The following is a 17,547-nucleotide window of genomic DNA, read 5'->3' as shown; positions in this document are numbered from 1 at the left end:
CTACTTAAAATTCACTTTAAACGTTCATCGATGATTGTTATTTTTAATTTTTGTATCCATTTGTAGTCAGTCGCTACGTTTACGTTTTTAAAGGCATTTTTATGACCAATTTCGTTTAAATGGCGATACCAATTATGGCCACGAAGGAGCAGCATTGGATAACTTTTCTCATTATACGCGCTGCAATGGTGATTTATTTTAAATCAAGTTAATGCCATGCAGGCAAATCTAGACAAAGTGGAAAGAAGATGTGTTCGTGTTTTGACGAAAGGGCTAAGACCAGAAGGCGATCTAGTGAGTGGCTAGCACTTCTGCTCAGTTATTTGGGTCGTCCCGGTACTCCTGCTTCCTTGCACTTTCCAAAGATTTTCTGGTTTGGTTCGTTTGACTTTAAACTGTTCATGTACATCGCGTCTTGCCCTTAATCAGCTGATGCGGACTCCATGTCATCCAACAAGCGCTATACGGATGGAAAATGACCAGAATGGAGCAAAAATGACTATTGAATCAGATATTATGAAGCCTCCTGTGGGTCTGTCTTTAGATGCAGCATTGGGTTGAATGTGTGGCAACATATTGCAGCTTGTCTGGGCTCACCAATGCGAATCGATTCGTCATCGCAGCGCTTCCAGTTTGCGCACAACGCTTCTCCCGTGCATGCATGAGTCATGTCTGTCTATTTGGCTGCCTCCTGTTACGGTTGGGATTATGCATGGTGGTCATTTTCAAATGCATGCAGTGACAAGACATTGCACCCTCTGTCTCACAGTACTCTTTGGGGTTTAGTGGTCATGCGTGCGTGCGTACGTGCGTGCTCTAATGGGGACTTGAAACGAGACACTAGATGGCAACCACGTTGAAAGGGAGAATCACGAGAGGGGATGGGAGGGGGCAGAGGTAGGGGATGAATTACGTCGGCGAGGGCCAGTGGAGGGACGCGGTGGTACTAGGCTTGCAGCTGGAGGAGGGATGCGGGGAGGGCTGAAGCAGCAGCATCGGCAGCAGCAGCAGCGGCAGCGGTGGCGGCAGCGGGAGGGGGAGGAGGGGGTTGATGAGATGGACATTTAAAAATTGTTCGATCACACTCGGCCGGATTAAAAGAGCTCGAACCCGCAGAGGGGCAGGCGGACGCGAGGAGGGGAAGGGGGCGAGGATGCGCTGCGTCCGCGGGGCTTGCGGCGGCGGCGTGCGCGCGCCTTCCCAGCCCGGAGCCTGGGTGAGCTGCGGCGGCTCGTAGATGGCTCCGGGGCTCCGGGTGCAAAACAGGTGTCCGGGAAGTGTCGTCGGGACGGGAGGAGGAGGAAGAGGGGGGCAGCGAGCGGGGGCGGCAAGATGGCTGCGAAGTCCGACGGCCGCGGGGTCGTCACCGGCTTCGCCCAGCTGCGCAACCTGGACGAGGTGGTGGGCGCCGGGGAGGAGGGGGCCGACAACGGCAGCTCCTTCCACATCTGCCACTGCTGCAACACCTCGTCGTGCTACTGGGGCTGCCGGAGCGCCTGCCTGCACTACCTGCGGGCCAGGCGCAGGGAGGCGGCGCGGCCACCGCACGAGGAGCAGCGACTGTGGCTGGACTGCCTGTGGATCGTCCTGGCCCTGCTCGTCTTCTTTTGGGACGTGGGCAGCGACGTGTGGCTCGCCGCCTACTACTACCGCAGCCGGGACTTCCTGTGGTCGGCCGTGACCCTCTTCTTCGTTCTGGTGCCCTCGGTGCTGGTGCAGATCCTCAGCTTCAGGTGGTTCGTGCAGGATTACACGGAGGGCGCACTGGGCTCGGTGCAGGGGCTGAGTAGCCGCCGAGCCGCCGCCAGCCTGCAGCGGGACCGATGCTGCCGACTGTCCGTGTGGCTCTGGCAGAGCGCGCTGCACGTCTTTCAATTGGGACAGGTGTGGAGGTAAGAGTCACGTCGGCTTTTGCGTGCTGCCAGCGCGCGCGCGCGTCTGCCTGCGTGCTTGCGCGCCTGTCACTTGTCCTGGAATAACCTGCACCGTCCGGGGTGAATCTGTGGCAACGAATAGAAGAGAAAGCCGTCTTTGTGCACACGTTGTGTGGTGCAGAAGCAAGGAAACTGGACATGGGAACTGGATAGACTTGCATTTGCGTTCATACACGAATGGTTACTTCACCACAGTGCGCCATTGCGCTTGTGTGGGGAGTAAAAGCGTGCGCGTGCGCGCGTCCCGCGTGTGTATACGTGTGAGTGTGTTGTCTTCAGTCGCACTGCCCCCTTTCCTCCCCAAGCTGCATTAAAGACTCCGATTGGATATTGCAACCCAAGAGCATCTGTTCTCACGCAGTCTAACATACTACTGACCCCCCCAATACGCAGACATGATGTCATTGTGTCTTGTGCAACGCCCCCCCTCCCAATTCCCACATCGAAATTTGCCCACACACAATTGAGTACAGATAGAACATGAGCAACGTCATTAAAACTGAGCAAAAGCACAAACCTGAGCCGCATGTGTGCGTATAATCCATCCCTCCTTCCTAATACCATATCCTTGGCCGCCTGGTGTCATGGTGGTCTCACGGCCGGCCAATAATCTCCATATCGGCTTGTTAGCCTTTTGCTGACCTCTCGCTAAACTAATCTGACACGAGCAGCTTTTGACCCCGCAGTGGGCAGCCAGGCGGATCGCGTCTGCTTGAGGGGCAGACTGCGGCCTTGGCAATCATCCGCTGCGAGTGACCCCTGGGCAGCAACCCACACATACGTACATGCTCGCACACACTGCCAAGCCAATTGAACATGTACTCCATATCCTTGAGCTCCATTATGCTGCCCGAAGATTGTAAAATAAACCTGTAAATAAATCTGTAGGCGCCATCTAGTGGTTTACAGTGGAATTACGCCTCAAACAAATATGAGACCAAACAAAATAGGTGTACCTCATATTCCGACATGTCGGCAGGCTTCCTAATGGGCTCATTTTCACAGCCTTCATTTGCCGCTTCCATCTCAGGTATCGGTATCACTTAGCGTGAAAGTTGTGACTTCATCACGCTCGAGAGCTGACAGGAGTCATGTCTCATTACTCACTTTTATCTTAGCTCCACAATCAATTAGCCGCCTTCCCGGCGTGCATCGCGGCTGGCATCCCGCTGCGATTTTTTTTTTCTTTGATGATTCCGCCGGCGTCTTAATCCTGCTATGTTGCACAGCGACACGCGCAAATCTCCCGGCGGCGCGATGGATGGCTTAATCTCACCCAAACGAGTGTGGGACTGCGGCGAGAAGTTGAGGGGGGGGGGGGGGGGAATCCCCAGCAGATCGGGCCCACCGTGGGACTTGTTCTTTTCTTCCCTCCCAATTTGTCACAATTGGCCAGAAACGCGGAATAATTGGCAATTATACCAATTTGGCCACGAGAGGCTGAGTCAGCGAAGGAGTGGAGCACGTCTCGTCTGTAAACACAACAGGCTGTAATTTCACACCAAATAAACAAGCGTGCGCAGAAAGCCCGGCCGATTGCTTTTAAAAAGTCGCTTAAACACTTCAAGCGCACAAAATGGTGTCGGCAATTAGATGGCTCGCAGAGCTTTGCCGCCCGTTTAGCCGATTGTAGAAGTTGCCTTGACGCCACGCTCTCAACCCGAGGTTAGCGGACATATGAGCTAGCTAGCGGGAATGTTGCGCACAGGTGGGCCTAGTAGCATTAGCATGCGCGTCACACACGGGTGCGGTGCACCTCGCACACCCGAGGGATGTAACCGTGTGATGGCTGCACACTGGCAACACACTGGCGCTTTGCTTGCGTTTCACACTTGCTGGAGGCGTTTGACATCGGAAGTGCTGCGCAAAATGGACAATGAAGCAAGTCAACATGGCCTCGCTGCAAAAGGAGAACTCGTTGTTTCTGGGACTGTCGGACACATTTGGCTTGTTTCAACATATAAGCTCAAAATAGTGCCAGTGTTTTTTTTTGGCTGACACATCAATGGGCTTGTGTGCATATCGGCGTGTTTACAGCGGCGCTCTGCTCTGCTCTGCTCTGACTGCATTTGTAGCATGCACGCTTTGTGAAACTTGGCTCTTGATGAGGCTTTATTGACTTTTGGATTGTGCGTGTGTGCGCGCCTGGTTGGCAGCTGTAGCGACTGCATCGCTTCCATCCTCCGTCATCAGCGAAGCTTTTTGGGGGATTCTATTTCCTCTCTGGGCTCCAATCTAAATCTGGCAGGCTGATGTTCTTTTCTACATTAGCTTCAACTGTAAAATAATCACGACTGGGCAAAGTCAGAAAAAGGTCAATCGTGAAAAACATCCAAGTTCCCGTCTTGTAGCCGAGGAGCACCGGCGGCCGGGCGTTTAAACGTTTGGCCCATTTTTCATCCCACAAACGGCAGCGGAGAAAACGATTATGCGACCCGGAGGACAGCTGCTGAGCGCAAAGTCTATTTTCACGGGACTTGTACTGTACTCCCATTATCCATCCCATAATATGCTGTCTTGTGTATTGAATGAGGTGCCGCTTACACTCCCAGGTGTGCTCTTTCTTTCCCACCATGGCGCCGTCTCTCGCTTTCCATCCATTAGCACGCTTAAGCGTTAGCGCACCAGCGCTACGCGGGCTATCGTGACAGCGACCCGCAGTTGGCCCATTTTATAAATAAATGAACAGTTTCCGTTGGTTGTCGTGCTTCACAACCGTCTCCCCTTTTCATGTTGTTAGCGTTAGCGGTGATGCTACTAAGAAGGTGGATGTAAGAGAGAGCCTTTTGACTTTGGCTCTCTGATTGAAGGCTGGGTGTGGGTCGGCCCACTTTCTTCATACGTATGTAGGCCAGCGCACACTGTGGCCCGCATCCATCTTTCACTCTTTCTTGACGACGGTGCCGTCCAGGAACAAGACTCATTTCAAGGTCGCGCATCATCCTGCGGCCAAAATGACCCACTTTTAGCTAGCATCGGCGCTGGCGCTCAAAACGAGAAGTGGATTGGGGCCCTTGCGAGTCTTGCTGCGGCCAGATTAGCGGGGATGTCTCATCTTTTGAAATGAGCTTCATTTATCCCTCGCCTTCTCTTGAGAATCGGATCATCCGCAGCAGCATTGTCAAACGGTTTTAGCATACGGCGCCACGCGGCAGCCGCGACCTCGCGCAAACACAAACATTTTGCCGATTGACTCTGGTGCTCGACTCCACTCAACTCATTTTTTGCTCGTCCGAGGAAGGCTGATAAAGACACGGCGGCCATTTATAAAGGTTTTAAAAAAAAGTCAATAGCCAAGAGGAGCAAAGTTTTCCTCCCGAAGCACCACTAATGTACTCGAGCACGTTGTCGCCAATGTTACTTGTCACTCTCAAGTGGTCGCCATAGCAACCTTTTTTCAGCTCCAAGGCTTCCCGCCGAGGTCCAAGCGTGGAGGCTTCTGAGGCTCGTGGAGGCTTCTGAGGCTCGTCTCGTCATTGCGAGACGGCGCCCAGCAGGCCGCCGCCGCTAACCCGACAGCCGAGCCCACGTCGACGGACGGATTCTTTTGTTCATCTTGGTCTTGCTGTGTTTTTGGGCAATAGATCTACAATGTATGCTTCCTTTTCTTTTTTCTTTTTTTTTTTGACGCTGACAAATTAGTGTGTCGGCGACCTCCATCCTCCCAAGGTGAGCGCGGACAAGCCGAGCCTCGGGCTAATGACTTATTGAGCCACCGCTAGCGAGCAAAAGCTTTGGCGTGGGCGGTGGGTAGCGGTGTGGTCTAGTCGAAGTGGTTCTGGTTCTAGTGCAGTGTGTTAAAAAAAAGTTTTCTTCTTGCCTCGGGATCCCTTTTGAAGCCCAAAATAGGCTTTCTCCTCTTCTTGATTTATTTTGATGAAGCCCATTTGCTTGGCTTTCTGACCGGCCTTCCATTTTCCGTCCGCCTTTGCGCTCTGCGGCGCTCGCAGGCCTACTTTTGTGAAGTAAGTGGACCTTTCAGAGGCAATTTCTCTCCCGCTCGCTCTCGCTCATGCGCCGCCTTTGATCAAAGTGTGTCAGGCGCTGCTCAGCAATTTGATGCAGCCCAAAAAATTAAGGAGGGGGCCCTGACGCTTGAAATTCCTCATTATCCTCTCACGCATGCTTAGGTGAGCAAATATGCGGGTGGGAAAAAAAGTTGTTCCTTTGGACTATTCCGTCGAGGGCATCGAAATTCACAGCTTGAATTATCGAGTCATGTGCAAACGTTGTCAACATGTTTGCTTGACCAATTGGCGCTGCGTGGGCGGCTACATCGGAACAGATGGCCAATGTTGACTGGCGCTGAATTGGATTTTTCCATTTGAATTTCCTTGTAATTGTGATTTATTGACAATTATTTCGCCGTGAGTTGTCATTGTGCCGGCGGCGGCTGCCGCATCGCAGACGAAAGCAAAGCAAAGCTTGGCGCTTTTGACTGATTTGTGTTGTATTTAGCGGCGACAGATTCTTCCCATCCGTCCGTTTTATGGGGTGTCTCGGCGCCGATCCGCACGCCGACTGATGCACACGGCAGCTGTCAAAAAGAGAAGCGTGTCAATTTCCCCGCAGCCTCGCGACTCGCACGTAATCAGCATCAAAATGCAGCCGCCGCCGCTGCTCACGAGTCGGCACTAGAAGGCCCGAGTACCAAATGCACGCAATTCAAGACCCCCCCCCCCCCACCCCCTCTCTTCCGGTAAGGTGAAGCCGAGCATTAGTGAGGTCCTGACCGCTGCTCCCAAGAGGACTGTGGAGTAAAAACAGCTGCTGGCGTCTCCCTTCCGAGACCGGGCCGGGCCGGGCCGGGCTAGGCCGGGTGGCTCTCCCTGTCCTACTTTTGAGGAAATAATCCTTAGATCACCCGTGTGAATTTCTTTCCCGCTAATCCGCACTTGATTATTTGTAGCCGTATTTCGTCAATGAAATGGCCGCCTTGGCTGGGCGCCGATGACATTACGTGCTTCCAATTCATCACGTTTCCCAGACTGCAACACAGCGGAGTCTGGTTACCACCACTTAGCAACGCCCGGGGAGACGCGCCGGCGCTCTCGGGCCCGCATGTCCTCCAGTCTGGCCGGCTTCACCACGATCCGTCGGGCTCTGTCCCTTTTTGACCCTGGCCAAGGCGCGGTTACCTTGGCAACTCTTGCATCATTTTTTAGTACCCCACTGCGGCATGAACTGCGCGTGACCTCAGCCAACCCCCGTTTGGTCTCCAGACACTCTCTTTTTCTCGCTACACACTTTGCTGAGCTTCAGCCTGGAGGTGCCAGCGGATCCCTCTGGTGTCGCCGTGTGATGATGCGTGCGCGAGCACGTGATCGCGAGACGGAGAGGGAGGAAACGTGAGAGTCGGTTGAATGGCGAGGTGACACGAGTGTCAATGATGATGGATGGGATGACATAGTGTGTGTATGGGAGGGGGTGGGGGGGGGGGGGGCTGGGGGGGTCCCGTCTCCCTAATGCTGTTTGACAATGACGTCGCAGGTCTCACCACCCTTGATCAGCGGCTTTGTTGCTAGCATCATTAGCAATGTGTCTCTTCTGCTTCATCTTGCCTTTGCTGGTGTCTCCACATTTTGTGTGGAAATGTCTTCCTTTCTCGAGGCGTCTAAATTCGATGCCTGTTGGAAAAACGGCTGCGAGTGGCCATTTACTGCTATCGTTACATCCCACCGCAGGCTTGTGTGCGTGTGTATCGTGCACGCATTAGTGAGTGCGAGCGAGCGAGGGCTGCCTCCTCAATTTGCATTTGTGGCGCGAGCATCTATCATCATCACCAAGGCGCTGCAAAATGGTGAGACAGGCTCTCGCTCTCAAACGCTGCGCCACGGAAAGACGTTTGAGCTCCTCGACGATATTTCCCCGTGTCCGCGTGCTCTCTGTTCTCATTAATACGATAATTGAAGACGTACAGGAAGGCAAATGAAGAAGTATCGAGTCACTCCATTTTGGTTAGCCGGACAATTCCTCATCAATTCTTTTGATGGATTGTCATTGGGTGAGGGAATAAAATGATGTTATTGATGGTTGTTTTGGTGACCTGTCGAGCAACTGCAATCAAACCGTTGACGACGTGAAGCGCCAGGTCGTTCCTTCACGCCGCTGGATTTGGCTTTTGCTACCTCGGCGGCTTCGTCCACTTGGGGAAGGGGATAGGGTGGTTCTGGAAAAAAAAAAAGAGAGCGGCGAAATGGTACGGCCTGATAGATGGAGCGGGGAGAGCCGGCGTCTGTGAGCGGAATAGCAAGAAGACGACGGCGAGGCCCCCAAGACGTGAGGCGGCGTGGTGGGAGGAAGGCGAGTGCGAGGCACACAGCCAGAAAATTGCATTGCGTGCTCAGTGATTAGTTTACCTACTCCCCCTCGCCTCCCCCCTTTCTCGTCCTCCCCAGGCCTCTTTTGGTGAGCATCGTCTCCTCCTCCTCCTCCTCCTCGCTTGCACTGTCACTACATCACAGTGTCACTTGTGCCGAGTCGCACCCTTGCCGCTTATCTCCGCCGCCGCCGCCGCCGCCTCCCCCCTCCCCCTCCCTCCCTCCCTCCCCTCCCCTCGCGGCGTGCTGACTTGGCTCTCGGCACTCCACTCTGGTGTTATCGCCAGGCCGCGGGAAAAAAATCGACGTGCAGCCAAACTGCAAGCACACAAAAGTACGAAGATAACTACACATTGTGTGTCTCAAACGACCGATGCAGCGCCTCAAGAGCGGCCCCGCTAGCCTCACATGCTAAAGGTTAGCATGGATGTGAACACAGGAGAGGAAATTTGATATTGCGTGCAGACTAAAAGGCAGCCATGGTGCACTTTTCTCTTTCTTTTTTCGGTCTTTGAAAAGCAAGTGGGTCAAAGCCTTTTGTGGCTAATCCGCCACCTAATCTGCTCCTTCCTTGTGTGGCGGAAAAGCAGCCTTCCAAAGCCAAGCATGAAGGAAACGATTTCACTGCTAGCGGCCCGCTTTTGCTTGTATGCCGCAATCGCACAATTTCAAGAATTAGCGCTGTGGCTAACTCCAATTTCTATCACAAAACGGCCTGGCTAATCGAGTGGACTTTGGCTGTAGCGTGGCGATGGTGCCGATCGGAGCCGCGCCGGGCTTTTTCATCTGGGATCCGTCATTTCATTAAGCCCCTTTGTTGTTGATTTAATTAGCGCTGTGGATATTGGACAGCGCTGACCCCTCGCCTCTGATTGATCGTAATGGCGGGCAGAAATGATCCATCCATCCATCCATCCATCTTCTTCCGCTTATCCGGGGTCGGGTCGCGGGGGCAACAGCTTCAGGAGGGACTCCCAGACTTCCCTCTCCCCAGCCACTTCATCCAGCTCATCCCGGGGGATCCCAAGGCGTTCCCAGGCCAGCTGAGAGACATAGTCTCTCCAGCGCGTCCTGGGTCGTCCCCGGGGTCTCCTACCGGTGGGACATGCCCGGAACACCTCCCCAGGGAGGCGTCCAGGAGGCATCCTGATAAGATGCCCGAGCCACCTCATCTGGCTCCTCTCAACGTGGAGGAGTAGCGACTCTACTCCGAGTCTCTCCCGGATGACCGAGCTTCTCACCCTATCTCTAAGGGAGAGCCCGGACATCCTGCGGAGAAAACTCATTTCGGCCGCTTGTATCCGAGATCTCGTTCTTTCGGTCACGACCCATAGCTCGTGACCATAGGTGAGGGTAGGAGCGTAAATCGACCGGTAAATTGAGAGCTTTGCCTTTTGGCTCAGCTCTCTCTTCACCACAACGGACCGGTACAGGGTCCGCATTACTGCCGACGCTGCACCGATCCGCCTGTCGATCTCACGCTCCATCCTCCCCTCACCCGTGAACAAGACTCCAAGATACTTGAACTCCTCCACTTGGGGCAGGATCTCATCCCCGATCCGGAGAGGGCATTCCACCCTTTTCCGATCGAGGACCATGGACTCGGATTTGGAGGTGCTGACCCTCATCCCGACCGCTTCGCACTCGGCTGCGAACCGTTCCAGCGAGAGCTGGAGATCACGGCCTGAAGAAGCCAACAGCACCACGTCATCTGCAAAAAGCAGAGACGCGATGCTGAGGTCCCCAAACCGGACCCCCTCAACGCCTCGGCTGCGCCTAGAAATTCTGTCCATAAAAATTATGAACAGAATCGGTGACAAAGGGCAGCCTTGGCGGAGTCCAACCCTCACTGGGAACGAATCCGACTTACTGCCGGAAATGCGGACCAGACTCTGGCATCGGTGATACAGGGACCGAACCGCCCTTATCAGTTGGCTCGGCACCCCGTACTCCCGAAGCACCCTCCACAGAACCTCCCGAGGGACACGGTCGAACGCCTTCTCCAAGTCCACAAAACACATGTGGACTGGTTGGGCAAACTCCCATGCACCCTCGAGGATCCTGCCGAGGGTGTAGAGCTGGTCCACTGTTCCACGGCCTGGACGAAAGCCACACTGCTCCTCCTGAATCCGAGGTTCGACCTCCCGACGGACCCTCCTCTCCAGCACCCCTGAATAGACCTTACCAGGGAGGCTGAGGAGTGTGATTCCCCTGTAATTGGAACACACCCTCCGGTCCCCCTTCTTAAAGAGGGGAACCACCACCCCAGTCTGCCAATCCAGAGGCACTGTCCCCGATGTCCACGCAACGTTGTAGAGGCGTGTCAGCCATGACAGCCCCACAACATCCAGAGCCTTTAAGAACTCTGGGCGGATCTCATCCACCCCCGGGGCCTTGCCACCGAGGAGTTTTTTAACTACCTCAGTGACTTCGACCCCAGAGATTGGAGAATCCGCCTCAGAGTCTCTAGGCCCTGCTTCCTCAATGGAAGGCGTGTAGGTGGAATTGAGGAGGTCTTCGAAGTATTCTCCCCACCGACTCACGACGTCCCGAGTCGAGGTCAGCAGCACGCCATCCCCACTGTAAACAGTGTTGACGTTGCACTGCTTCCCCCTCCTGAGACGCCGGATGGTGGACCAGAATTTCCTCGAAGCCGTCCGAAAGTCATTCTCCATGGCCTCACCGAACTCCTCCCACGCCCGGGTTTTTGCCTCAGCAACCGCCGAAGCCGCGTTCCGCTTGGCCATCCGGTACCTGTCAGCTGCCTCCGGAGTCCCGCAGGCCAAAACGGCCCGATAGGACTCCTTCTTCAGCTTGACGGCATCCCTTACCGCCGGTGTCCACCAGCGGGTTCGGGGGTTGCCGCCACGACAGGCACCAACGACCTTACGGCCACAGCTCCGGTCGGCCGCCTCAACAATGGAGGCGCGGAACATGGTCCACTCAGACTCAATGTCCCCCGCCTCCCCCGGGACGTGGGAAAAGCTCTGCCGGAGGTGGGAGTTGAAGCTCTTCCTGACAGGAGATTCTGCCAGACGTTCCCAGCAGACCCTCACAGAGCGTTTGGGTCTGCCAGGTCGGACCGGCATCTTCCCCCACCATCGGAGCCAACCCACCACCAGGTGGTGATCAGTTGACAGCTCCGCCCCTCTCTTCACCCGAGTGTCCAAAACATGCGGCCGCAAATCCGATGACACGACTACAAAGTCGATCATCGAACTGCGGCCTAGGGTGTCCTGGTGCCAAGTGCACACATGGACACCCTTATGTTTGAACATGGTGTTCATTATTGAAAATCCGTGTCGAGCACAGAAGTCCAACAATAGAACACCGCTCGGGTTCAGATCAGGGGGGCCGTTCCTCCCAATCACGCCCTTCCAGGTCTCACTGTCATTGCCCACGTGAGCATTGAAGTCACCCAGTAGAACGATAGAGTCCCCAGAAGGAGCGCTCTCCAGCACTTCCTCCAGGGACCCCAAGAAGGGTGGGTACTCTGAGCTGCTGTTTGGTGCATAGACACAAACAACAGTCAGGACCCGTCCCCCCACCCGAAGGCGGAGGGAGGCTACCCTCTCGTTCACCGGGGTGAACCCCAATGTGCAGGCGCCCAGCCGGGGGGCAATAAGTATACCCACACCTGCTCGACGCCTCTCACCGTGGGCAACTCCAGAGTGGAAGAGAGTCCAGCCCCTCTCGAGAGGGCTTGTACCGGAACCCAAACTGTGTGTGGAGGCTAGTCCGACTATATCTAGTCGGAATCTTTCTGCCTCGCACACCAGCTCGGGCTCCTTTCCAGCCAGAGAGGTGACATTCCATGTCCCAAGAGCCAGCTTCTGCAGCCGGGGATCAGACCGCCAAGGTCCCCGCCTTTGGCTGCCGCCCAGCTCACAGTGCACCCGACCCCTTCGGCCCCTCCCACAGGTGGTGAGCCCATGGGAAGGGGGACCCACGTTTCCATTTCGGGCTATGCCCGGCCGGGCCCCATGGGCGAAGGCCCGGCCACCAGACGCTCGCCTTCGAGCCCCGCCTCCAGGCCTGGCTCCAGAGGGAGGCCCCGGTGACCCGCGTCCGGGCGAGGGAAAACTAAGTCCATTTATGTTACTCATCATAAGGGGCTTGTGAGCCGTGCTTTGTCTGGCCCCTCACCTAGGACCCGTTTGCCATGGGTGACCCTACCAGGGGCATGAAGCCCCCGACAACATGGCTCCTAGGATCATAGGGGCACGCAAACCCCTCCACCACGATAAGGTGACGACTCGCGGAGGGGATGATCAATATCTCTTTTTTGTTCTCTCATTTCTTGACAACTTTGCTGCAGAGTCGCTATCAAGCTAACATTTTGCCGTGGACGCGCTCCCAGCTAACTTCTCCCTCGCCCTGACGTGTCCTTCCTCCCTGTTATCGCTCCATCCCGCATCCCAGCGATGGGCCCGAGGCGCCGGTCGTGTTGGATTTGGAGCCGGGCTGAGCCAGTGTAGCGGCTCCGCTCTAATCGCTGCCATAGGGAGGATGAAGACGTATCAGATCTAGGAACAGCGCGACTATTAAAACGGACACACGCTGAGCCACAAAGGCTGGATTGACACGGAAGGTCTTAACGCCCCTCCGTTAGGATTTAGCGGCCGGGTAGCCGTGAGGGTTAGCGCTCGCGTGCCATTAGACGCTGACGCTCAAGTTCACGGAAAGTAGACTAGATGTCTGCAGAGGTGTCGCCTCGCCGCCATGATGCTGATGACGGCCGCCGGCGTTGCCACGGCTGAGCCGGAGCGCCGAGCTGTTACCGCACACGGCGATTTAACGAGCCGTGAGCAAAGTGCTACGATCGCGCCACAAATAATTCACGAGGCGCCAGAGCGGGCGAGACTGCGAGCCAACGGGAGGGGGCCAACGCATCTGCGGAAATCCCCTTTTTGCCAAAAGCTGACAAGAGAGCGTCAAAATATTTGTTTTGCAAAAAGGCACAGCGGGAGGGAGGGAGGGAGGGAGGGAGGGAGCGCCAACGTGATGCCGTGCGTGTTTGCGCCAGCGTGAGAGTGACGACTCTATTGTCAACGCTGGCGTCGGCGCTGGCGTCGCCTACGACATGTCGAGGCTTCAGGGCCAAGCGGAGGCTAATGGAGCTTAGCGGGCGGAGACGACGGGCCGACATATGGCGTGTCGTTTCAGACAAAGATTGGGTAGACGGTGGCCCGTCCGTCCACTGATTCCATCTGACATTTACCGGTCCCGATGAAAATGTCACACAATCGCAGCCTTGACCTCGGCTTTCGCAGCCGCGGGAATAACACGAAGATGGCCGAGAACCAAAGCAGACAAACAGGAGCAAAACTGGGTTGCGTCCGTCTCTGCAGGTACATCCGCACCATGTACCTGGGGGTCCAAAGCTACCGGCAGAAGGAGAACCAGCGGCGCTTCTACTGGGCCATGATGTACGAGTACGCCGACGTCAACATGCTGCGACTGCTGGAGACCTTCCTGGAAAGCGCCCCCCAGCTGGTGCTGCAGCTTTGCATCATGATCCAAAGCAACAAGGCCGAGTGGCAGCAGTGTAAGAGCGGGGCGAGGCGGGGCGGGCGGGTGTCCGACACGAGGCTCCCGGGCTCCAGCCGGCCCCGGCCGGGTGTCCGACACGAGGCTCCCGGGCCCCGGCCGGCCCCGGCCGGGTGTCCGACACGAGGCTCCCGGGCCCCGGCCGGGTGTCCGACACGAGGCTCCCGGGCCCCGGCCGGCCCCGGCCGGGTGTCCGACACGAGGCTCCCGGGCCCCGGCCGGCCCCCTTTGATGCAAACGGCAGCGAGCTAGCGTCTGGGCTTTTTCTCTGTTTGTCAGGTTCTTCGGTGTTGTCGTCCCTCCTGTCCCTGGCCTGGGTGCTGGCGTCCTACCACAAACTCCTGCGCGACTCGCGCGACGACAAGAAGAGCATGAGCTACCGCGGCGCTGTGGTGCACCTCTTCTGGCGCCTCTTCACCATTTCCTCCCGGGTGCTGTCCTTTGCCCTGTTTGCCTCGGTTTTCCACATCTACTTTGGCATTTTCGTGGTGCTCCACTGGTGCGCCATGGCCTTCTGGGTCATCCACGGCGGCACCGACTTCTGCATGTCCAAGTGGGAGGAGGTGCTGTTCAACATGGTGGTGGGGGTGGTCTACGTGTTCTGCTGGTTCAATGTGCAGGAAGGGCGGACGCGTTTCCGGATGGTGGTCTATTACACCGTGGTACTGTTAGAGAACGCCGTTCTGAGCGGGCTCTGGTACGCATACCGCGACCCGGCCACCACCGACGCCTTTGCCTCTTATGCCCTCTGCAGCGTCTTCCTGTGCTTTGCCTCAGGTGTGGCCTGCATGGTGCTCTACTACGGGGTCCTGCACCCCATGGGCCCCCGGCTGAGGGTCCTGGCAAGCTCCTGTTGCGCAGAACTGCTCTGGGGGCTGCCGTTGCCCCCCGAGGCCGAGCCTATGGCGCCCACGCCGGGCCCGCGCGGCTCTCAGGCCACGCCCACGCGGGGCCCGGCGGGCGAGCAAGCGGAGTCGGACGAAAGCATCGCCGACTCCTGCCTTCCCGTTTTCCAGGTGCGCTCCGCCGAGCCGGTGGACTCTTCCGGCCGGCCCGTCCGCCCCGAAGGCCCCCTCATCAAAATAGACATGCCTAGGAAACGCTACCCGGCCTGGGATGCGCACTTTGTGGATCGGCGCCTGCGCAGGACCATCAACGTGCTGCAGTACGTGAGTCCCAACGCGGTGGGCATCAGGTACAGGGACGGCCCCCTCCTCTACGAACTCCTGCAGTACGAATCGTCGTTCTGAAGGCCGCGCTCTCACCCCGCTCCTTGGAGCCTCAGCGCTCTCGGTCCACCTTTGTGAGACCTTTCAGTCTTTTAGTTTTGGAGAAATGAGCAAACGCCAACACATGGCAGAGAGGATATCACAGGCCCGATCCCGTTGGGCCTGCGGATGAGGGTATAGATAACACATGAATGTTTCATTATGAAATTGCTCTCATGCATTATTCCGTAGAGCGACTTGCGTGAAGGGCAAGGCGGGCGAGCCGGACAAGGCGGGCGAGCCGGACAAGGCGGGCGAGCCGGACAAGGCGGGCAAGCCGGACAAGGCGGGCAAGCCGGACAAGGCGGGCAAGCCGGACTAGGCGGGCAAGCCGGACAAGGCGGGCAAGCCGGACTAGGCGGGCAAGCCGGACAAGGCGGGCAAGCCGGACGCTTCGCCGTCCGACACAGGGAATGTTGGAGGAGCGCGTCAGAGGGTGACGGCCTTTTGCACATCCGACTTTCACTGCCATTCTTTATGTAAATAAGGCCAACATTGATCGTGTTTACCGAGACCCTCGGGAGGGGCGCGGGTGTGGGGGAGCGCCGCTATCCCGGCTGTTGCTATTTCTGCTCCAAAATCCTCAATCGTAATCACATCATGTATGGTGAGAGAGGCAAAGAGAAGCACACTGACCTTCAATCAGTTCCACCCTTTCATGAAATCTTTTCATTGCACATCGCCCTCTGGTGGAGGAAAGGCACAATTGAAAAGGGCCATCAATGTAGCTGAACGGAAAGAGGGCATTTTCCACATTTGAAACACATTGCAGGTTGTGTCATCGGGCAAAGACGGCCGTCCGCGAACCCTCCACCATTCCCTTCAGATGTTTCTTTCATTCTTGACAAATGCTGTTTGCATTGTTGGCAAACCATTTTCCATACCTGTGGACAACGCACAGCAAGAGCGCTTCTGCAAGAAGCTCCTTCTCCTCAGTCCTTGTTGTGCCTTCTAACGTTCGGGGTGCTTCGGTCCGGTCCGGTCCGCAAATTGCGAGGCCTCCTCCTTTACATAACCCGTGTTCCTCGATCCTCGCCAAATCCCAGCTGCTTTTCTCGCTGCGTTTGCTTTGGACCAGATGACGACTTTCTTGAGACCCCCGACAACTTGTCGTCATTCCTCGGTTTCGTTGGAGGTTCGTTTGCAGATGAAGAAAAAAAAAAAACATGTTCAATGCAAATAATTACCAATCCACAGCCAAACTGTTTATGAACTTTATTGTTTGAAAAAAAAACTTTTTATGGTGACGGGCAAACGGTGAGGTCACGGAAGGCCGTCCCTGTGAGGATAAATTGGAAACCTGATGGGTTAAAAATTGCTCAACGCTCCGGTCAATGATTGTTGACCATTTTTTATGCATTTGCCAGTTTTCTTCCGCTTACAACAAAAAAACAATCTGGCTGTCAGCATAAAACAAGAAAGTGCTGTGCAGCAGCAGCAGGGTGTGCTCTGATGTCTCCGTCACAGCACAGGAAAAAGAACGAATGCATTTACAAGCTGGTGCTGAACCAACTCATCCAGTGGTGCTAATGCCAAGTTCGCTTTTGGGGCTTTCTCAAGAGCATAAAAAAAAGTGAGACAGCCCAGAAACAACTAGCCGTGATGCTCTCAAGCGCCAGCACCTCAATCTACACACTGAATCTACCGCAAAACTCTCTATGGTGCCATTTTTCTTTGCCACAGCTCGTCTTCACGTGGTCTTATGATGTTCGCGGCATACAGTTGTTTTGTGTTTCTTTTTATCTGGGACAATGAGAAGATAGATTTTGGAGCACAAACTACAGATGGAAATTTAAAAAAAAAAAAAAAAAGTCTATATACCTAGAACGTGATTGCTGTGTTGTAACTTCCTGTCATCTATATGTCCTTTTATCTGTGTGTATCTTATTTTTATTTTTTAATAATCGTAGACTTGGCTGTGACATTTTATTGGAACATGGATTTGATATTGCAACCGAGCAACTATGGGTGTCATGTCAATTGCTGCTAATTTACAAATGGTTATGAAAAAACAATGTTGCTTTTCTTGATATTCCCTCAATTTCCAGGTTGTGTTAGCTTGTGGGTGTGTTTTTAAATAATCTCTGGGTTATATGATTTCCATGGATGCCATATATATGTACATATATATATGACACCGTGTGAGGATATTTTGTGCTGGTTAAATATAAGTATGATTAAATAATTAATGGGGATGGGGAGAGGAAAAAAAAAAAGCAAGGCTGATGTCCAGTATTGTACCTTTTTGCCCTGTTGTAGGGAATAATATGAATATAATTAATAACATATGGTGCTAACGTTCATTTTGTATGGTTTTTTTTTGTTATAGAAGAAATGACAACTATTATGCTAAAAATATAATGTCAAGCCTTACTGTAGATTCATGAGACTGTTCATCCCAGAAGAGAAAAAATAAATATGGTATTTGAAAGTGCAATACGGCCACAGTGTGTATTCATAATTTTATGTCCCATT

General features: G+C 54.8%; 1 protein-coding gene across 3 annotated transcripts in view; it reads left to right on the top strand.

Moving 5' to 3' along the window:
* The first annotated feature begins 339 nt into the window (after window positions 1-339).
* The window catches only part of xkr6b (XK, Kell blood group complex subunit-related family, member 6b), a 39,089-nt gene continuing 21,881 nt past the window's right edge, over window positions 340-17,547 (top strand). The window contains exons 1-4 of one of the 3 annotated variants that reach the window (XM_049757967.2): window positions 340-1,892; window positions 13,606-13,802; window positions 14,084-14,501; window positions 14,582-14,905. In XM_049757967.2, coding sequence (XP_049613924.1) covers window positions 1,333-1,892; window positions 13,606-13,802; window positions 14,084-14,501; window positions 14,582-14,900 — 1,494 coding nt within the window. In that variant the 5' untranslated portion in view covers window positions 340-1,332 and the 3' untranslated portion in view covers window positions 14,901-14,905. Of the gene's footprint in view, window positions 1,893-13,605; window positions 13,803-14,083; window positions 17,510-17,547 lie in introns of those variants that run through there. The other 2 variants (XM_049757966.2, XR_011085971.1) reach the window with 2 other exon arrangements.

Source organism: Syngnathus scovelli, chromosome 20 (genome assembly GCF_024217435.2).
Source record: "Syngnathus scovelli strain Florida chromosome 20, RoL_Ssco_1.2, whole genome shotgun sequence".
Classification (NCBI taxonomy): Eukaryota; Metazoa; Chordata; class Actinopteri; order Syngnathiformes; family Syngnathidae; genus Syngnathus; species Syngnathus scovelli.
Note: the sequence above shows the minus strand (reverse complement) of the source record. Positions and strands in the feature narration are given on the sequence as shown.